This window comes from Musa acuminata, chromosome BXJ2-2, assembly GCF_036884655.1.
Source record: "Musa acuminata AAA Group cultivar baxijiao chromosome BXJ2-2, Cavendish_Baxijiao_AAA, whole genome shotgun sequence".
NCBI lineage: Eukaryota > Viridiplantae > Streptophyta > Magnoliopsida > Zingiberales > Musaceae > Musa > Musa acuminata.
In genome coordinates, this window is record NC_088339.1 from 33,454,224 (window position 1) to 33,476,989 (window position 22,766).

General features: G+C 38.9%; 1 protein-coding gene across 5 annotated transcripts; it reads right to left on the reverse strand.

The window, feature by feature from the left end:
* Positions 1-1,350: 1,350 nt before the first annotated feature.
* On the reverse strand, positions 1,351-9,925 carry LOC135584620 (transcriptional corepressor SEUSS-like). 5 transcript variants are annotated; one of them, XM_009391805.3, is made up of 10 exons: positions 9,818-9,925; positions 8,003-9,028; positions 7,767-7,886; positions 7,512-7,560; positions 7,131-7,345; positions 6,956-7,024; positions 6,734-6,831; positions 4,871-4,964; positions 3,938-4,007; positions 1,351-2,724 (listed from the first exon to the last, which is right to left on the reverse strand). In XM_009391805.3, exons 2-10 carry the CDS (start codon positions 9,023-9,025, stop codon positions 1,823-1,825), a joined length of 2,640 nt encoding a protein of 879 aa, XP_009390080.2. In that variant the 5' UTR covers positions 9,026-9,028; positions 9,818-9,925; the 3' UTR covers positions 1,351-1,822. The 5 variants fall into 5 exon arrangements, with proteins under 5 accessions (XP_009390080.2, XP_064953171.1, XP_064953170.1 ...); XM_065097099.1 differs by having other exon boundaries at positions 9,594-9,921; XM_065097098.1 differs by having other exon boundaries at positions 9,221-9,921.
* Between the last annotated feature and the right edge of the window lie 12,841 nt (positions 9,926-22,766).

Sequence of the window (22,766 nt, forward strand, 5' to 3'; positions counted from 1 at the left end):
TGATCGATATGGTAATATCTTTTTATCAGCCAAGCTAATTAGAACCTTAGATTTCGGATCTTAGACCAGTTCATTGCACTATAATTGGAACTGGTCTAAGTAGATCAGTTATCCTATTAGATCAAATTGACAGCCAGTATCTAACAAAGATCTAAAAGTTGTCACTTAGTGATGGGTTAGTAATCGGATCTATGCATCTAACAGTCAAAAGTTTCATTTGTTCCTTTCGGTCGTTGGTCAATTGGAAGAATATATTAGACTCATGATCTGTTTCAGGTCAAATGCTTGGTTTAGAAGCTTACATCAAATTTAGCTTTAGATCTGACTTGTGGAGTAAGGATTCTAAACAATGCATCAACCATAAGCATTCACCATATGTTTATTGCCACAAATTACAAGCTTCAAAAGTTGGCTCTCTCTACTTTTCAAATGTTGTGGTTAGATTCCCCAATTTATTGGCAGATTTTGCAACAAGATATGAGTATTTTGAACATTAATGTACTGTGATATGCATAGGAAGAAAAAGCAGTTCTTAATCCTATATTAAGTTTGATCTTAATCAGGCTCAGTTATAATCCCTACATGCATTTGTATTATGACATCTAAATTAGCATTGGAAATTCCAATACAGCAATTAATTGCCAGATAACTCACTTGCTCCAAATCATTCATTCACAAAAGTAGTATAAACTTCAGCACCATGTTCAACATTTCCTTTAGACCAAATCTCTGGTAAGTGTTATTAGCATGCAACAGCATTAATGTGAGTAATATTACTATTTGCATCAATATAATCTCCACAAATTTCTTTGAAGATACAAATACAACATCAAAGAACTCATAATACTCCCAGCCAACAAACATTCAAAACTTCTTACACCTCTTGCACATCTCACTTGGTTCTTCACATATATGAAGCTACAGATCACAAGAAGCTGCACAGATAACTGATGGTTGATGTGTATAATGGAAATCAGAAGCATATATATATATGCAGAGCACCGGCCATGAACTTCCACAGATTTAATCATCTCATGTCTAGGAAAAAATAAGCAGAATCAAACACCCCATTCCCAACATTAATTTAGTGCGCAAGTAGTTATTCCAATACCCAAGAATTCACCAATGTGACTGATGCCACTGAAATGAGCACAACCATTTTCCACACACAGTAAATCAAATCCCAATGTTCCACTAAAGAACAAAGGTCACGCCAGGAAGAGAGACCTGACATGGGTCTCAGACAAACTCTTACCTGAGGAGTGGCTCACATGCAACATTTATCTAACACCACATTATTCATGAATAACATTGACAATAACATAGCTAATTATTTGCAGATGACATCAATGAACCTTGAGAACTCCAACTTTCATCTTTGCCAATATAAAAAAATCGATGAGGAAAAAGCAATTCTTTACAAATTTTTGAGAAGAGGGTAAAAGATAAAAAAGAGGCATCCCTCCATATCCAAGCCATCTCGTATCTCATCTTTATAATTGAGAAATGGCTACAAGCAATACCAGGATCTTTCGCTCCACAAATGCACAGGTTTCCCATTGATATAGTAGATGTTCCTTGGAAGCATAATACACAATATGCAGCATTACAAGTGGCAGTTAGAAGACATGTAATTGGAACAAGAACTAGGAAAGAAGCTATCATGTGTTATCTTTCGGAGGAATTAGTTGAGAGGCTTCCAAAAAAGTGGGAGAAGAACTGAAATATTTGATCATGTGCAGTTTGACGATTTATCATTTGCTCAAACCACTTTTGTCCACTTGAGTAAAAATTTCAATTCGCCAACACCTCTGCTTCACTTCTATGGGGAGGACTTCCAATCAAATTGAAGATTGTTGAAGTTAGTTACTGCTCCTAACCTGTCCAGCAATCGATTTCCGATATCTTGCTGCTGACGGTTTATAGCTGTTGGGTCTTGGGAAAAGTGATTCATTCCAATCCTCCCATTCATAGCCATAGCATTATTTGTCATTGCTGCTCGCATTCCACTAGCAGCACCAGATAGACCAATCCCACCAAGACCTGTAAAGCCTGTGCCACTTATAGCTGAGTCATTGGATATCCCATTTCCGACTAAACAGTTTCCCCCACTCAAAGCTGGTGTGACACCACTAATCATCTTTGTCTCGTTCCCCAAGGAGCTGACACCATTTAGCTGTGATGACATCAACTCCTGTAAAATTTTCTGGACAGAGCTCTGTGAATCACTTGGATCAGTTTCATGCAACTGTGCAACCGGCTGTTGCATTGTAGACAAACTTGCACTTGAATTTGTGGAGCTCAGGTAAGTAGCATTATGAGAGGTTGCTGTTGGGTTGTCACCGGAAGCAGGTTTCAAAGGAGGATTGGACTGGGTTGGAGCTAATGAATTTGATGAGCTGGAAGACAGAATTTGAACATTATTCCCACCAAAAGGGTTGTTCACTATATTCATCTGGTTTTCTTGCCTGATATTCGTAGAATTCTGATGGAGAATACCAATGATGGTGGACGCAGAAGTAGATGAAGCAGCAGTAAGTGAGTTATCTACACCAACAACATTATTGCTGCCAGCGGAAAGTGGTACATTGGGGGCATGAGCAGATCCCTGATCATTATGGTTTGAATTCTGGGTGATGGGTTGCTGTTGATCAGGTTGTTGGGCTTGCTCAGCTTGAAGCCCTGACGAAGTGGAAGTCCTCCGAGGGAAGTTAATCAGGCAATCTGAACCACAGAAATAAAAAAGAAGTTAGAACCTTGGAAAAAGAATTTGCACCAAAAGTATGAGCATCAATCTCCACTATCTCGAAACCATCCAAAGACAATGTTGAAAATCAAGGATCATGGGATCATAGTTAAAATAAAGATCAGCTTGGGTATAAGGTTGACCAAATTAAATAGGAGAGATTGGAACAGGCCAGCGAGAAATATAGCACAAAATAAATTTAAAATTATGTATGCTAAAAAATATTACTCACATGTTGCAAAAACAACCGTTCAAATCTTATAAATTTTATTTTCTTGAAGTTACTAATTGTGTGTCGACTATCTATTGAACTTTACCAAAGGGATGGAGAGATGAATGACCTTATTATGCTTGCAAAAATGGACATCCAAAATTATTTATGTTTACTTTACATTTGAAATCATCCTTTACGGACATCATCTTCTAACCATTTGCCCTTTTGCAACCAATAGCCGGCAATCCAACATACTGTCACCTCTCTTCTTTCCCCATTTCTCATGCTGCAGCAGCTGTGGTAAGATTAATTTAATCTTCCCATGTTTTGGCCTATTCTATAACTACAAACCACTGCAGGTCAGAACGCGGGTTAACTGGACAGTTAGGTTAAACGAACCCAATCTTTAAAAGGTTCGTATCTGATGTATCAGAACTCACAGGGGTAAATATGAACTTCACAAAATGTACAGGAACAAATATGTGAAAAAAAACTTTTTTATTTAAATATTTACTAGTGGATACTTGAGATCATTTAAATAGGTTGGGACCAATTGTGATCAATTCTGATGACTTCACAAGTAATTGAGCAATCAAACCAAGAAATTGGCATAAACAGGATGAAGTTGGCCGATCAGGATCCAAATTAATTAAATATGAACAGAATCAGTGAATCTTGTAAACCTTGTCATAGTAGCAATAATTAGTCTACCCGTCTGCGATGCTAAGATGGACATATTTTCATATCAACAAGAAATAATTGGAGAATTGGGGGTACAAGAATATCCAAGCAACAAATAGCATTTAGTTTCCAAATGATGTAGTTGCACTAACACTAATCCCTGCATTAATAGCAAATATCATACCACAGAGAGATACTGAGAACAATCAAGCAATATTGCAGTAGCTGAACAGTATGCAGCTTAATGTTATATGAGGCAGGCCATGAAGTTGCAACCAAACCAAGAAGACGCTTACCAATAGGTCCAGCCTCAGTTTGTTTGCTATAATCAATCAAATCCTTCATACTGTTAACCACTTCAGATATCTATCACCGACCAAAGGAAAAGAATCAGTAACAGAATAAGAAAGAACAAAGGTGTCTGCTCTTTAGGGTGCTGTAAAGTTTCTCTCATGTCAGCAATACAATAAGAATCACAAAAATCAAGAAAAACATAGAGGACAAGAAAAGGAAAAAATATAATTAAGGTATGCACAAAAGCAATGACAAATAATGCAGTGTATCTCTGTTATTTCAGAGTTAACCATGCAGATCTTTTAAGACAATTGTTTTAAGCAAGCTATATATCATAGTATATTGCATTGTCCCAGAGCTCAGTATAAGCAAAAGATCCATGCAGCCGTCCCCAAATAGTTGGGACGCTTGTTGTTGTTGTATACATTATAGCGTACATCAGTTTATTGTGAAAGACCACCTTTTATCATGAATAAACAAACCAATTCTACATGCAAAATATTCACCATCTCGTCAGGCTAATGTTGCTTTAGCAGTAACACTCAGCGTGTTGATTGCAAGCATTCATCTATAAATTTGCCAGAGAACTGGATATCATAAGATCCCCTAGTAGATAAGAAGAAAATAGTTTGAAATTCCCCTTTTTTTATTTTCTTGCTGACAAGTATTATTCTTAAGCAGTTATTTTGTGGTTGCATAATAAAGCAGACAACAAACAGACATTAATATCAGACATAACAATTTATATAGAAGGTAAATTTCTTGAGCAAAATTTAGACAATTTGAGATCACAATCATAAAGTCAAATAGGGTCAAACATAATCAAACAACCACCACATAAAAAAGTCATGAAAAAAACATTTCTGAAAGCAAATTGTTGCCAATGATAACCATCAAACAAACTCCAATAATAAAAAAAATGCAAAGAAGTCTACCTGAAGGCAACGGACATATCTTTTTGTGTACCCTAAATCATTTACCAATGGCACTTCCAAAGCTTTAGCCAACTGACGAGCAGATGCTACAAACCTATCACAAATTTCACATACAACAATATTTTAGGTTGTAAAAGAGAAACATGATAATAGCAGTCTACTCAAATGATTGTCATTGTAGATAAATGAATGCTCAGACACAATTACACAAATATAAAGATACAAGTACAAATGGATGCACAGACACACATTGCCAGGCATATACATGATTGTATTATTGTATATACATGCATGTGTACACATATAAATCTTGAAGCACCAGATTTGACAAGAAAAGGTTTTAAGACAATCATATTTACTTAAAGATGACACTAGAATGTACAAACTGAGAAACGTGAGGATGCTATATACTAAGCATAAAGCATCCCAGAAACTCTCTTTAACAAAAAATTTGCAAAAATATACTAATACTAGTGTCTCATTGTGTTTATGACAATAAAGTGTCAAACATTAGTGCAATTTCTCAACATCTACTAGCTTACATGCCCCAAAATTGCTTAGTCTCCTTTACACACCTTAGTCTCCTTTCAGATCAATGGTTTATTGCTTCATAAGGTACACCATAAATGCCAGAAAAATGTGTATTCTACTATCATAAATGATATATTAGCACAACCATTAGCTTTTGCCTGGACTACAGAAAGTTCATGGTCCATCAATTTCTTCATAGCTCATACATCAGAATGAGAAATATGTAAATTACATGTTCCTAAATTTCTTATATAAGGTTATACAGAAAATATCATATTCTTCAATATTAAACTCCACAATCATACTTATCTGAAGCTTCTCATACAAAAGTTACTATTGATAATGAGAATGGTTTTTGAGAATAGTTTCCATAAGTTCTTCAATACATAAACCTGCAAAGTTCAATAGCATATGATTTGAGCAAATTTCCGATATACATATACACCCATTGAACCTTTTTTTTTTTATTGCTCCTCTATTTCTGCCATTGTGTTCCACAAATTTCGTGAAGAAAAAAAAATGGATGGGATAAAATAACCAAATTTGTGATATTACGGTTCACACCTTCCACTCAACTGATGTTGTGACAAGCAAAAAATTGTGATTAAGAATTTTCCTCATAGGCAAATTATGATATCTCCAGTAGGCAGTCTAACATGAAGGATAGCACAAAAAGAAGTTTAACAGGGAACACATGCAAATTGTAATCAGCCAAGGGCATATATTTATATAGACAACATTTTGCAAAAGCCAACATGACTTGAATCACAATAAAAAGACAACATTTTGCAGAAGACAATATGACTTGAAAGAAAATATATCTTTTATTATGCAAAATATTAAGCCCTAAAAGAAATGAGGATGATAAAAGTAGTAATAATGGAGACTACACTAGCTTCCAAGTGAAAATAATCCTAATGTTGGGAAAAGCAAATATCTGATTCAGTAATCAAACAAATTTAGAAAGGCTTTCATGACAGATGATGGAAAAGAGGCCAAAACATCAAGTGCCAAGATATGAAGAACAGACAAATCAAAAAGCACATAGTGTCTATGTTGGCAACCAACAAATGTCAAATACTTTTATTAATGTAAATGCATCTTTTCTAGCACAGATTCTTTAATGGTATATGAAAGCACATGCTTTTATTAATGTGAATAGTAGTAATAAATCAAATAGCAGCCAGATAAAATATAAATTTCTGAAGAGTTATAATGTACCAAACAGATAAATTCACTTGACTGATAGATGGCAAAACAGAAGCTAATTAAGTAACAAAAAAGTTGACTTATGAAACAAGTGTCAGTATTAAACAAACAAAATGGACTTACGAGTTACATGTGTTCTGTAAATCCTGTGTGGATAAGCCTGATGATGCATTTTGAGCTGCAACCTGATATCTCTGCACCACAACACCAAGTTGACTAACCTGTCCAGCAAAATTATTGAATCAGACATCGAAAAGGAGTCAACAGCAACATGCCAGCAAGTGAAAATAGATGACAGAACATAATTTATGCAAGCTGAAACTAAGACAAATTGTGACCCTGTACCTGAGGAGTGATAGCTCTTCGAGGAATAAGCTCCTCATGGCGCCTAGCACAGAACTCCCAAGAAGAAATCTAATGAGAGAATACAAAAGAAAATGTCTGATCATCCAAAGTAATCAACAGGAAGGCTTTTTAGCTAAATGTCCAGTGTAAGTAACCACTTGCAAGCACTTATCACCTTCAGATCAGGATTAAAAACAATCCGTAGTTGGCCATCACGCACCACACGCAATTGCTCGAAGACACTCTCCTGAATTGCCTTGGCATAATCCAATACAATTTGACCTGAAGCATTCTGATACTCACGGGGCATGTCAACATACAGAAGTTCCTCTAAGGTTCCACTAGCATATTTTATTTGGAAAAGCCTGGGTAAAACCTCAACTGTGGTTTCTGTAAACAAAGAAAAAGGAGAACAAGTTAGCGAGCCCTCAAAGTGGAGCTTCAAGAAGCCAATAACCTAATGGTCCATTAGAGTTACATGTACTAATACACTAGATCATTCGGATGACTGCAGACACTAAAATCCAAATCAGATGACTAAAGATCAATTACATACCAAAACCACGTCCAGGCTTATGGTTGCATATCTCGCAGTGCCACACATCCTACAGGATTCAAGCAAAATCTACCTCGGTTAAAGAACATGAACAAAATAATAAAATAAAACGAAGATTCTTCAAACTACCCCAATTCAAAATAACCATAATCACTCCCAGTAACAGACTTTACAAATTTCCATTGAACAATTAGAAAACAAAAAACATGTAGCCAAAAGATTGCACCACATATCCTAATTGGCAGTAAAGGATACCTGCGGGAAAACACCAGTAGTTTGACGGCCACTTCCATAAAGAGAAACACACCACCTCTTCTTGGCATTAGGAGCAAAGTACTCGGCTATAAATTTCCTCCAAAATTCTATGTTGTTATCCTGTATTTTAGTTTTATATAAAATGAGCTAACCAAAAAAAACACCTAAGGATCAAAGAAATTTTGCAACTTCCTCCACTTATGAATTAAAAAGGAAATTTCCATTAGAGTTTTTACCTGTGGTCGGTGCTGCTGATGGCACATATACTGGGTTAACCTCCGAGCACACATCCCCGGCTCATATGTCGTAGATCTCATTGGAGGCCTAACTGGAACATTGTGCTGGAGAAGCTGCTGCTGCAACTGGCTTCTTTGCTGAGGGAAGGCCTTGCCAATCTGTTGCTGTTGCTGTTGCTGTTGTTGCTGCTGCTGTTGCTGCTGCAACTGCAGCAGCCTTTGCTGTTGCAAGAGATTCATTTGTGCAGCTGCAACCTGAGGGTTCTGCCTTGATAACTGCAAAATCTGCTGCTGTTGTTGCTGCTGCTGTTGCTGCTGCAGAAACAATGAAGGATCTGAATGTTGAGTTTCCATTTTGACAGGACCCATGCTTCTAAAGGATTGCAACTGCTGTGGCTCCATTTTTACTGCACCAGTTCCGCGTAACATCTGTAACTGTTGTGATGGACCAATCTGATTGCTAGGACCAATTTGCGGCTCCAACTTAACAGGCCCCATGTGTCCCACATTACTAAATCCTCCTCGAAGTAGCAGCAGCTGCTGCTGCTGCTGTTGACTTTGAGGAACAGAGAATTGTTGCTGGAAATTCTGCACTGCATCAAGTTGAGACTGTGGTTGGTCTGGACCAAGCTGGCTGCCTGAAGGGTTCTGGAAGCATTGTTGTTGCTGCCCTTGGCTTTGGCCTGACGAAGACGTGAACGATGACAGAGGATTAGGCTCGGAGCTGACCGTATCAACTGCACCACCAAGACCACCTCGCTGTTGGAGATTCATTGGCATGGAAAGCCCACTAACAGTCCCTCCATTTCCAAATGAATTGTTGAGGGCTGAAACATTGGATATGTTTCCAAGCAAGCTGTTACCATTGAACTGGGTGCGAGGAGAGACCAGAGAAGAGAAAGGGGTCTGTGATGGGATTGAACCAGGCTGGGATCCTCCGAGCAACCCTGAATTCGACCGCAGAAGGGAAGGATTCACTGACTGAGATCCGCCGATGGGATTCGAAGAACCTGACGGCACCATGTTCTGGAAAGCAAAAAAAGAGTAGCCGATACGGAAACACTGCTTAGATCAACACGGTTTTATGGTCTCAACATTACATATCAGCACTGACAGGGGAAGAAACCCTTTCCTTTCAAACACAGAGCAAGATGAGGGAGTCAGAGAGGTGGGATCAAAACAAGAACGGTCCATCAAATTCTCCACAAAATGAAATACCTTATCGCTTCCTCTCGCTGTCCGGGGCAACCAAAATGCCCACAAAAATCAAGCAGACATAGCGAAAGAAGATTAGATCTTTTCCTCGGGAACGGAAAGCAAGGATTCCAAATGAGTTCAAAATCTGATCTTTTGTCCACTTCCCCTCTGCTCACACCGATCTTCTCCACTTGGCCCGTTGGAACCCGAAGTAAAACCTCAACACCCACTCCGACACCTAGGGCATTCCACACCAGTACCGAAAACTCCGGACCAAATCGAATCCCACGCTGTTTCTCCCACCTCGGATCACGGCGTGTAGACCCAAAGGAGCCAAATTTCTCAAGGATCCAAAGGAAAAACTAGCAAGAAAGAACAATCGAGACGGACTTACAGCGTTCGAATCCTCCCCCGGCAAGATCGACGGAGAAACCCCAGAACTGAAGCCAAATCTCCACCTTTCCCCCACCTCCACTTGAGCTTCCACAGCTCCCACCCGGTTATGGACTTAGGGTTTGCCTTAAATATGATTAAAGACTGTTCGCCTTCGATTTCGGTTGCTTCTTCAGCGGGAGAGAGAGAGAGAGAGAGAGAGAGAGAGAGAGAGAGGAGATCTACCCGTGCACTGGCGGACGTCAAACGTTTCGTGGATTTGATTAATCCCTTAACATCTTCTCGCTTGGTTTCTCATCTCTTCTCCTCCTCCTCTTCCTCTCCATGTGAATTGTGAAGTCAACAGCTGCTGCCGCTTGTCCTCATGTATATGTATGTATGATGGGCATCACGGCGTCCGTCATCATCTGAGGGACAGCCACATCCATGATGCATGCATCCATGTGACGCTACCGCACATAAATATTATATGCGGTCGGGGTGAGGATGAACGGGCATGATGGGCTCGCTTAGTCGACGTCGACGGTAGATAAAGTGCCAGCACAAACATTGATATACGTGCGCGTTCACAGCGAGTAAGGGGACAAAAAGTGGGTGGGGCAAGTACTATAATATCTTCTGAGTTACCAAATAACCCCTAGCATGACTTTGAATAACGAAAGAGGGCCCAAGCGTGAATCACGAGGCATCTTCGTGTCGCTTTACCCTGTGATCGTTTCAGATTCATTCGGTGACGGGAAGGCAAACGTCACCGACCGGTCCATAACCAATATCAATTAATACTATTTTGTTTCGTCTGAATTTTATAATGAAATTATATAATTAACATTCGATTAAATTGATGTTTTTCTGCTTATCCCTCTAAGATTATAATTTATATAATATATATATATATATATATCCACATTAAAAAATGAAACAATTTCATGTTTGCTTGTTAGTTAGTTTTCATTAGACTATCATTTGCTATAAGAACCAAAAGATTTAAACTAATATTAGATATATCTTATTTTTAAATTTACAATTGATGTTGTAGGTGGAGAATTTTGATATACGGAGAGAAAATATAAATTTTTTTATCATATTAGAATAATCAAAATATAAAAATAATGATTTAACCTAAATTGAGATCCTTTATATACCTTCTCACATAAATCCTTAATATTTTTTTTCTCATGTCTCTAAATTTTATTAATATTATATTAGTAACATATTTTTCAAACACTAACATAATGATAATATTATATTCTAAATATCGTTGATTGTGGGTCGATACAACCTAATCTTGTCCCAAGGGTACAAGATCATTTAGGGAACCCTTGTGGTCTTTACGGTAATGATTGACGTAGTATCGAAATATTTAAGGAGGCTTCCGAGATGGTCTTCACGGTGGCTTCTAAGGATCCAAGATGATCCTAAAGTCGAGCTGGGTGGATTTCGATCACCTCAATAGGTTCATGCACAAAGGTCAACATCAATGGGAGCTTCCTAATCCAACCACTCTGATGCTAAGTTAGGTCATTTGAGAGTTATATAGAATGTGAAAGGTTTTTAGGGAAAAGGTTCAACCCTTGGGTAGGTGCTGGGGGTTAGATTTTATACTTGGACAATCGAGGGGATCGCTTGTAACCGTCGTAATAGCCTCCCTTTAGTGTTTTGCCTACAAGAGCGATAGGCCCGAATGATCTCCTGTGAACTATCATCCACGAAGGCCAACTGAGGGGGAACAAGCTTAAATAGTCATTTGCGGACCACTATCCACAGCAATCGATAAAATCCACAGAGGCTGACAGGACATTATTGCCCCCATGTCACTGTCGAGTGGGGAATGACTTGGTCCTCGTTCTCCACATTGATGTCTTGGTGGTAACCAGTTGTCAAGCTGGTCTGGTTTACCAAAATATTTTCTATCATTTGCCTCCCCTCGAGGGTATGCTTAAGAATTCTTGAAAAGGGATTCGAGGCATGCCTTTCAGTTTATTCAACATAAGAGCATTTCGGGTCTTATCTCACAAGTCGGGTTTTCTAAATTTTGACTATCTTGGGGTGTATTAGGTCTGCACTTCCGTCATGGAAAATTCCTCTTGACACGGGTTAAATTCTTCAACTCATATATCTCGAGTACATTTAGCCCAAAGGCTCCATCATAGCAGTTATCTTGGCATAGGTCAAAATTTTCAACTCATACATCTCAAGTATATTTAGCTTGGAGTCTTCGTCGTAGCAAATGTCTTGACGCAGGTCGGATTTTCCGAATCACATAACTCGGGCATATTTGGCCTATAAGCTCCACTATAGTGAATGTCTTAGCGTAGGTTAGATTTCTCGACTCACACACTTCGAGCATATTTGGCCTGAAGTCTTCGTAGTAGCGGATGTTTTAGTGCAAGTCAAAATTTTTTATTCACACACCTCAGGCATTTTTGTCCCGAATGATTTGTTATAACCAATGTCTTAGCATGGGTCAAATTTCTCGACTCATATGTCTCGAGCACTTTTGTCTTAGAGGGTCCATCATAGTGGATGTCTTAGCATAGGTCTAATTTTTTGACTCACACATCTCGGACACATTTGTCTTTGATAGTCTATCGTAGCTAGTCTTGGGCTCTGTTGTAGAGGGTCTTCTTCCCTTCTCTATCATAGCGAATAAGGGCTTCCATCATGGTGGGTCTTCCCTTCTCCATTATAGCGGATCTTGAGCTTCCATCGTAGTAGATCATTTTCCCTTCTCCATTATAGTGGATCTCAAAATTCCACCATGGCAAGCCTTCTTCCCTTCTCAATCGTAGCAGATCTTAGGCTTCCACCATATTAGATCTTTTTCACTTCTCTATCATAACATATCTCGAGCTTCCACAGTAACAGGTCTTCTTACCTTTTTCATCGTAGAGGATCTTGGGCTTCCGTCATGATGGGCCTTCTTCCCTTCTCTATCGTAGCAGATCTTGGGCTTCTGTCATGACAAGCCTTCTTTTCTTTTTCGTTATAGCGGATCTCAAACTTTCGTTGTGGAGGGCCTTCTTCCCTTCTTCACCATAATAGATCTCGAGCTTTCATCATATTGGGTCTTCTATCCTTCTTTATTGTGGTAGATCTCATACTTCCGTCGTTGTGGGCTAGAACTCTCACTCAACATGATAGATTTCTCTACTAATTCTATTATAGTGGGTTTTGAGGCTTACACCATCGTTGCAATTTTCAAGGCATCTCATATTATCGTATGCTTCACGGTTTCCCACCATTTGGAGCTTTTTGGATTTATTCTAAAGAGGACACTCATCTCTATTGGTTACAAGTACCTTGTAGGCCAATTACGTGAGTAATAACACGTTATACAATCTTTTTTATAATTATTATTATTATTTATTACTTTATATTGGATGATATATATATATATTGTAATATCTTTATATCTGTATAATGAAAATTAAATCATAATAGTGAGATCAATTCCCCTATAAACACAATACCCTAAATATTCATGATTATAGATTACTTGAGAGGGACATTGAGATAACTGGATAAATCGGTATTCTATATACTCATCCATAGATGGAGGTAGCTAGTCTCATAGCTGTCTACGTGGAGACACTAGGGATATAGTGCATGTGCTCATTGGAGAATGAGTTCACATAATGATCTGCTTACAAAATGTTGGTTGGTTAATGATACCTCCCAATCAGACAATGATTTTGTAATTTCAATTGTGTCTAGTCCTTAGATTTGAGATATCAATGATGTCTTATATGAGTACTCCACTCTTTGATACTGGACTTATAGGTTTGGAAGTTTCAAATCTAGCACAGTCGATAATCGGGAGTGGTAGCCAATCTTACGAGGGCAATTGAGTGTCAACAGATTATCATCCACTCTCGGTATTATAAGAGGAATATCTCATATATTCTTACTCAAGCAAATCCCTAGCTAGAGTCGATCGAATTATAATAAATCTGCTAAACATGAAATTCGGATTGAGAGAGGAGTTCTTCGGGAGAATCCGATTAAAGTGAGACTCGAATAGATTTCATATAAGTCTAAAAGCTCTATGCTCGATATACGATCTTTGGGATATTAGATGGATGAGAGACTATAAATATACAATAATTAAGAATAGATGAGTCCAATGGATTAAATCTCTTATACCATCTTGGGACTATGACGTAGTAGCTTAGTATGTTCGTAGTCGATGAGTTGAGTGAATTATTATAAGGATAATAATTCTCTGAGTCGGAAGGAGTTATGACATGTGCAACTCATGACCAGCTCGGTATTGGGCCTAACGAGTCATACACATTTGATAGATGATACGACGAATAAAGAATTGGATATGTGATATCCAATAAGCCTATGTTTTATTAGATCTATTGGGTGAAACCCAATAAAAGCTTAGAGTGAATATTTAGATAGAGAACTAATTTTTATTAAGCTATGGATGATTGGATGGAGATCTAGTGTCTAATATGTCAGGGTAATTGGATGAAGATCCAATACCTGATAGGGCAATATTTATTATGGTTAAGTTGAAAGTGTTATATATAAATAAGAGATGGACCAAATGGTCATAGGCTAGACTCATTTAGTCGCCTACCTCCTACCTCCTATCTTTTCATCTTCTTTTTTTCCTTTGCCACCAATCCCTACTTGGGCGTGAGGATAGTAAGAAGAGTCGACCCCTTCTTGTTTTATTACTGTGTGATGGTGCACGAAAACGAGAAAAGAATATGTTACGAGAGGAAGTGCATCGTCGCTTCATCCATCATGTGGATCACTGTTAGAGAAGAGTTTGTGAGAGTGTCTCACATATTTTAAGTAATTTTTTATTTTTATAAGTTTTACACTCTCAAACTTTACATGACAATTCGATAAACCTATTTTGGAAATTTGATTTTTGCTTTTATTTTTCGCTATGCATATGATTCTCCTCAAGATTTCCCAAAAGTCTTAACCATGGGAGGAGAGAGATCAGTTACTCCTCCTTAAATCCCTCATCCACTAAGGAGTAGGCTTATTTTATAGCAAAGCCTCTAGCCTCCAAATTCTCTTGGATTTCAGGAGCTCCCATCTGTTCTCCTAGAAAGGATCATTTTTTACATTGCCTTGGAAGGGCTAGTCAGTCTTCATTATTCTCTTCTCGTCGTCGACCCTACTCTCTCATTTTCAAGTCAGGATGTCCTTTCTTTTTCACACTAGCTCCTTTAAGTTTTATAGTCACTAGTCTACTAAAGACCATGCTTTATCCTCAAGCAGTTCGAGGGTAGAGCAAGTCGATTCGTCCTTAATAAGACCCTAAAGTCTTATCATAAAAGAAAAAAGAGAATGAGATGATCACTTCGAGGGGATCGACCTCCTAAGGTTTGTCCATAGACTGAAATTCGATTGATTGATTGATTAAAAGAAAGGGTTACATCACTATTTATAGAGTTTCACCTAGAGTTTACCAGGACTTCGACTCTTAATAATAATTAAATATTAAATAAACTTCTACCCGACTTTAATTGAACTAAACAGACTCAATAAACAACTAAACTAAATAGACTCAATAAACATTATTCAAAAGCTCAGAAAAAGAGTCATAATAGTCGTCTTCGGGGATGCATCTCCTGAGAACTCGAGAGCTCTTCAGGACCTAGAGTTCATGATGAGCTCTCAAGACTATGACTGGGTGGTAAGTACACTCTTTTTGGATCACCTACAATCATGTTATTACATCTCGATCGACTTCAAGTTACATATTTCCTGACCTGGGCAATGCCCCTTTCACTTGATTCTAAGGGGCTTTTACTTGTCCTATGTTGCCCTTCGAGGTGGGACTTAACCTCTTACTCTATTTGGTCATTGTATCATACCTCCAGTGGTAGAGGATTTTGCCTTCATAGATGGCACCTAACTCATGATGCTATCTTGTTGCATTCATCGAGGAGTGTCGAGGTACCTGTATTATCTCGACTCGCACCTTTTTCTCATTTCGCTTTCGATTGCGCAAGGGACAAAGTGGCTATTACTTGGCTGCCTGAGGCGGTTTTAGGTTAGGTGTGTTGGAAAACTTGGGAGAGCATCATATGCACAGCGGAAACACAAAACAGAAATCAATTTTTTCAGAAATATATTTATATCAAATCATGTGCGACGATTGGGAGCCAAAAAAATTATAAAATTAAAAACTACTTAAGACACGAGATAATCTCACTTAAGGGAACTTGTATATCCCTAATATATAGATCTCAGTCCATGGATGAAGGAGATCTCACATTCCCTTCTTCAACGGTGATCCACACGACGGATGAAGTAAAAACGCAACAGGGGTAGTCATTCTTGCTATCCTCTCGCACTAGAGAGAGGGCAGTCGGTTGAGAAAGAAGCAGGCATAGAAGGATAAGGGGCGACAGGTAAGGGTTCCTGTCTTATAACCCTTTTAGATAGAGCTCCTATAGTTAACCCTAATAGATCCTACCCTATTGGTTATTGGATCTCTATCAAATTATCTCTAGTTTAATGAAAATTAGTTCTCTATCCAATTATCTACTATAAGCTCTTATTAGGTCTCACCCAACGGATCCAATAAAATAGGAATTTATTAAATATCATATATTAAATCTTCTATTCGTCGTATCATTTATCATATGTGTGTGATCCTTTAAGCTCAATGTCAAGTTACCCATGAGTTGCATCTGTTAGAACTCATTCTGACTCAGAACTTCTTCTGATTCAGTGAATTATCATCCCATAATAATTCATTCAACTCATTGATTATAGACGTACTATTTCATTACTCCATAATTTCTCAAACGATACATAAGGATCTAATCCATTGGACCTATCTACCCTCAATTACTATATTTTTATAGTCTCTCATCCATCTAATATCTTATACACTGAATATTGGGTTTGGTGCTATTAGGCCCTTACGGAATTTACTCGAGTCTCGCTCTAATCAAATTCTCTCGGAGAACTCCTTTCTTAATCCAAATGACCAAAGTCATAGATTTACCTATGCGAGAACACATGAGACATTCCTCTTATGACACCAAGAGCGGATGATTCTTTATTAACACTCAATTATCCTCGTAAAGTTAGCTACTACTTCTGATGACCGACTGTGTTAGATCTGGAACTTCTAGATCTATAAGTCTAGTATCAAAGAGTGGAGCACTCATATAGGGCATCATTGGTATATCAAGTCTAAAAACTAGACACACAATTAGGACCATAGAACCATTGTCTGATAATAAATATCATTAACAATCTATCATTCCATGAGTAGATCATTCAATGAACTCATTTTTCAATGAGTACCTGCACTATACCCCTAGTATCCCGATACAAATAGCTATAAGACTAGTTGTCTCCATCACATGAATTGGTATATAGTACACCAGTCTATCTGATTATCTCGAGATCTCTCTCGAGTAAGTTATGATCAGAAATATTTAAAGTTTGTGTTAATAGACGAATTGATCTTATTATCATGATCTCATTATGATCCAATTCCCATTGCACAGATCCAAGGGTATTATAATATATTTATCATCCAATATAAAGTAAAAAAATATCATCATAATAATAACCAAAAAAATTGTATAATGTATCACACGTATCATCACTAACGTGATTGGCTTACAGAGCATATGTAACTAGTAAGGTGGTGCCTCTTCAAACAATAAAGGTTCGAAGGAGCACTACTTTTTCATGAGCATCAGTCGGGAATGAGGATTCACCCTCACTTTGTCAACGTGGAACACTGATAACACTCTTTTTATATTAGATGAGGAGGCGATTCATGTACATCACTTGAGAGAGATTCTTTCCTCCTTCGAGATGATAAGGAAGATGAATGAGGATTGGTTAGTCAAGGCAGCCTCAACTCGGCCCCATGGGGTACGACCCAAACCTTTTTTTCTCTATTTGACTTTTGTTTTTAATCTTATATTGCAGCATGAATTGTCTCTAGATATGCACTTACAACACTTAAAGAAGGGGTCGGGCTCTACGTCAAGCATTGCATGGCCTCGATCAACCTAGGCGACCACCTGAGAGCCATTTGTGGAGCCAATTGATCCACCTTGGTCGGGTCGCGATAGTATTGAGTGACCCAGAAAGACGCTCAAGGCCTTATTATAGAAGGCCCTATATACCAAGAAGAGGAACATTGTAGAAGGTTCAGCTCAAAGGATCGGCTCATTCCTCGAAGGCACCTATAGGAGGCTGAGGTTCTATGCCCAAGGGTTCAACTTGGGGAATCGAACACCTCTAGCTACTTCTGTAGGAGGTTGAAATCCCATGACGGGTTTAGGAAAGAAGATGGTGAGACTGTGATCGATGTGGGACTTGTATAGGGGTAAATCCCTACCCTTCATGACCTTGTAGATGGTCGACCTCATCGACTCCCCTCCGAACGCCGCATTGGAACCCCGCTAGGAGGGCCTTAAGCAGGCTCAAAGGGTGTGGAGTGAGGGCACAATCAACAGAGTAGTGTTGTCGAGAATTGCTATGCTGGGATCTAACAAAACAAATGTATTATTCCCCCTTGGAGATCTCGATTGATACCCGCTCTTGATTGGTAGCATCATCACTACATGACCACTCTGATAAATAGGGTTCAAGACACTAGTGCTATGATCAGCCAACAATCTTTGGTGATTGATAACCTTTGTGTCAAGGTCAAAACTCTTAAGAAGGGGTCTACCTAGGTCGTTGTCGTCAAGGGTGACTTTTATCCAAGGTCTTTAGGGCTTTTATAGGTAAAATTTATCTAAGGGTGACTTGTGTGTGGTGTGGGATGCCTGTAGGATACTCGGGAGTTTATACTAGTTTAAGGTGCTCTGCAAGCTAGTCACGTTAGTGATGACACTTATAATTATGCATAATCTTTTTTGGTTAATAATAATAATGGTATTTTCTCACTCTATACGATGAATATATATTGCGATAGCCTTAAATATGTACAATAGAAAATTGGATCATGATGAAATCATGATAATAAGAACAATTCTCTTTAAACACAGATTCTAAATATTCATAGTCATAAATTACTCGAGAAGGATATTAAGATACTCGGAGAAACTAGTGTAACATATATCAGTCTATATGACGGAGATAGTTAGTCTCATATCTATTTGTGTGGAGATACTAGAGTTATAGTGTAGGTGCTCATTTGAGAATGAGTCCACTAAATGATCCACTTATAGAATATTAGATGGTTAATGATACCTCATCGTCAAATAATAATTCTGTAGTCCTGACTATATATCTGGTCCTTGGACTTGAGACACCAAGGATGTCTTGTTTGAGTACTTTATTCTTTAATGAGACTTATAGATCTGGAAGTTTTAGATCTAGTACAACCGATCATTGAGAATGATTGTCAATCTTGCAAAGGTAATTATATGTCAATTAAGAATCAGTCACTCTCGGTATTATGAGCGAAATATCTTGTGTATTCTTACTCAAGTAAATCTCTAACCAAGGTCAATCGAATTAAGAGATGATGAGTTCTCCAAGAGAATCTGATAAGAGTGAGATTCAAATGGATTCTATATGAGCCTGATATTACCATGCCCAATATTTGGTCTCTAAGATATTAAATGAATTAAGGACTATATATACATGGTAATTGAGGGTAGATAGGTCTAATGAATTAGATCCCCTGTATCGTTTGAGGACTATGACATAGTGACCTAATACATTCATAGTTGATAAGTTGAGTGAATTATTCATCGAGTCAGAAAGAGTTCTAAGTCAGAAGAGATTCTGATATATACAACTCACATCCAGCTCAATATTAGGGCTAGAGGGTCATACACATAACACAAATGACATGACAAATAAAGGATTAGATATGAGATATCCAATAAGCCTCTTTTGGCCTTTTAATGGATCTAATGGGTGAGACCCAATGGAGCATGGAGCTTGAAATGGTTATTGGATATGGATCCAATACCCATTAAGTCTTTACATCAGAATTAATTAGGGTTATCTAGAGGGATTCTCTGTAAATGAAAGTGGTTCTCTAAGGGTCATAAGCTAGACCCTTTTGGAGAAGCTAATCTTCCATCTCCTTCTTTCCATCTCTCTCTCTCGTAACCTCCCTTATATGAGTGGAGAGCAAAAGGGCCACTCCCTTCCTTGCTTAATGTTGTTGCCGCTTTACTATTGGGTGGAGCGACATCTTAAAGAGAAAGTCTGCTATGAGGAGGAGCGTCGCGAATATTGTCTATCATGTGGACTTTCGCTAGAGAGGAGCTCGTGAGAGCTTCTTCACTCAGCAAGCCAAGATCTATGCCTGTAGATATACGAGTTCTCCAATGTGAGAACGTCTCATCCCTTATATGAGATTTTGAGTTTTTCTCCTAGTCATCTCCCGATGATCCAATGCTATTCTGTTTGAGAAACTTTTCTTTATTTCCACTACACATGTGATGCCCATGGTGTTTCCTAACAGTTTGTCCACCTAAGTACCATTTGCTTTGACCACTCTCTTCTTCAATCCCTCAAGGATAGCTCGGTTGGTGACCTCGGCCAGACCATTGGTTTTGAGGTGAGCCACTAAGCCGAACCTTAGCTGGATTCCGTTAGACCAACGTAACCCTTTGAACTTTATGTTGTTGAATTGAGTTCTATTATCAGTGTTGAGAGCCCTTAGGATTCCTAAGTTGGTGATTATATTCTTTCAGACAAATCCTTCAACCTATTTCTCAACGATTGACGCTAGTGGTTCAGCCTTTACATAATAAGGAATATCCTCTATCTCGATGCCAGTGAGAAGGGCCTTAAGAGGTCCATTCTCGTTGGGCGAAGGGTCACACATTATCGATTGAGCCCAAAGGGATTTAGGCAAGTGTTGCATCCAAGTGAACCTTTGGCATTGTTGGCACCTTCGAGCATAGACAATTGCATCCTTGCGCACGGATAGCCAATAAAATCCTTGTTGAAGAACCTTAAAAGCGATGGCTCTCCATAAATCCCACGTGCACTTCGGCCAATGCCCTCTCGACCTCTTATGATGATAGCATCAAAGGAAGGGTTGGCTGAAGGATATACGGTATAGATGATTATTAATTATATAATACTATGCTTGGTAGCATTTGACCCTTTGAGTCGTGAGATACAAGCTCAACACTTCGCCCAGGATAGAGGACGAGAGTTATGACAACCAGGCGAGGTAATGCTTTAGTCCTTCGAATGCCTCCTAACATGCCTTGATCTATAGGAAACCCTTTGGATTCTACAGTGCTTTGAAAAAAGATAAACACTTATCTCTAGATCGGGGTAGAAACCAATTAAATACTGCTAGTCATCCCGTTAATTATTGTGCCTCCTTCACGGACCAAGGTGGGGGCATCTCGGTTATGGTATAGATCTTTACGGGGTTTGCATCTATACCCTTTTGTTAGGGAGGATGTTCAAATTGTGTTGGGCGACATCTAGATCAATGCCCAGTATGTCCTTTGGTGACCAAGTGAATACCTCAGCATTTTTTCTGAGGAAGTTGATTAGTTATATATGCTCCTCCTCGAGGAGAGCTGCTCCGACCTTAATGACTTGATCAGGTCAGGTCTTGTTCAGTGGTGCCTCGATAAGTTGTTTCTTTGACTATGGGTGTGGGAGCGACTTATCAAAATCTCAAGGATCCATCGGCAATGGCTCGGACTAGGCTTTCCTTGATAGTGAGTTTACCATCATGTAGCATTGTCGGGATCCCCTTGGGTTGTTCATTAGTTCTTCGACACTAGCCCTCGTTGAGAACTTTATCATCATATGATATGTGGATAGCATCGCTTTCAATCGGTTGAGAGTGGGTCGACTGATAATTACATTGTAGGTTGAGGGAATGTCCACTACAATGAATTTGGTCGTCAACGTCTTGAAGTAGGGCTCCTCTCCGAAAGTGATATGTGGGTTCACAGTCCTAAGCAGGCAAATAGAATTGCCCATAAATCCCATCAGCGAAGATGATATTGGGGAGAGGTCGTATGTTGACAATCTGAGCTTTTGAAATGCATCGAAATAAAATATGTTAATGAAGCTATCTATGTCGATTATGACCCTTTTCACCCAAGCGTTGATCATCCTTAGAGACCACGAATATGTCATCATGGTTCGGGTTGAGGTACTTCATCTCCTTTCTTAAAAAAGTAATTTCAACACCGCTTTCTTTTCTCGAGTGTTTTTCGATGGTAGCTTAGGCATAAGCTTTGTGTCCCGAGGAACTATCCCCCCGCCCCTCCTTCAGTGGGTCCACTGACGATGATATCATTTTATCTTTCGACCGGGCCTTATGAGTGAGGCAAGGGATCTTAGGGTTTATAAAGGAACCTCCCGAGATGCACTAGTAAATGAGCTCCTTAATCTAGTTATTTAAATTACGGCACCTTTAGTGTCATGATCTTAGTCTTGGTGGAAGTAACAATACTTCGATTTGTCTCTTTTTTTCAAGGGGGCCCTCATTGATAGTAGTTTTTTTAGAAATTCTTTCTCCCTTATCTGCAAAAATAGAGCGATATTTAAGCTAGGAAAGTTACGGTGTGCTCCACTAGGTTAGAGCGACCGTCAAAAGCTTCTAGTGATAGGAGGCAAAAGTTCGTCATGATTGACTTCTCCTTAATACTTTGGATGAATGAGAAATGACTCGAGGTGGGGTTGTCTGCGCCTTCCCCTTTTGATTGTTAGAACCTTTGTTGTATTTTTTTCTAAACGCTAATCCATTTGTTGTAATTGGGCCTTTAGGGAGTCATTCATCGAGTTTGCCAATTAGGTCTCCAACTCGAGTAAGGTTGGCCCGTGATGCAATGGTGCACTGAATTCTATCGTCGGGAAGCGTGATGCTTCGGTTGGCATTTTGGGTGATCGGGGGCAGTCCTAGGCAACCGACATTGGGTCGATTGGGAAAACCCTAGAGGGCATGGGTGCAAGTGGTGGTTAAAGCATTGGTCACGATTGTGAAGGTGGTGTTACATGTTGAGCCAACTGGGGCAAAAGCGGGGCAATGACTTACATCATTCCTGTAAGGGTCTGCACTTAGTACATGAGATTCAGAAAGGCTTTGACAACCATGTGTCCCATGCTCACCCTGGGAGGTGAGAGTTCAAGGTTATTGAACATGTGTTAGTAACACCTCGGTGTTTGAGTTGAGATGATGCATCCATATAAGGCAAGGAGGGCAGTTGTCCTCGTTACA

Excerpts from the sequence above, each read along its gene's own strand:
- LOC135584620 (XM_009391805.3), bottom strand. The coding sequence starts at position 9,025 with ATGGTGCCGTCAGGTTCTTCGAATCCCATCGGCGGATCTCAGTCAGTG. Across the intron at positions 6,832-6,955 it reads GAAGAGCTATCACTCCTCAG|GTTAGTCAACTTGGTGTTGT; the intron begins GTACAGGGTCAC and ends TTTGCTGGACAG. Across the intron at positions 4,965-6,733 it reads TTACAGAACACATGTAACTC|GTTTGTAGCATCTGCTCGTC; the intron begins GTAAGTCCATTT and ends AATTTGTGATAG.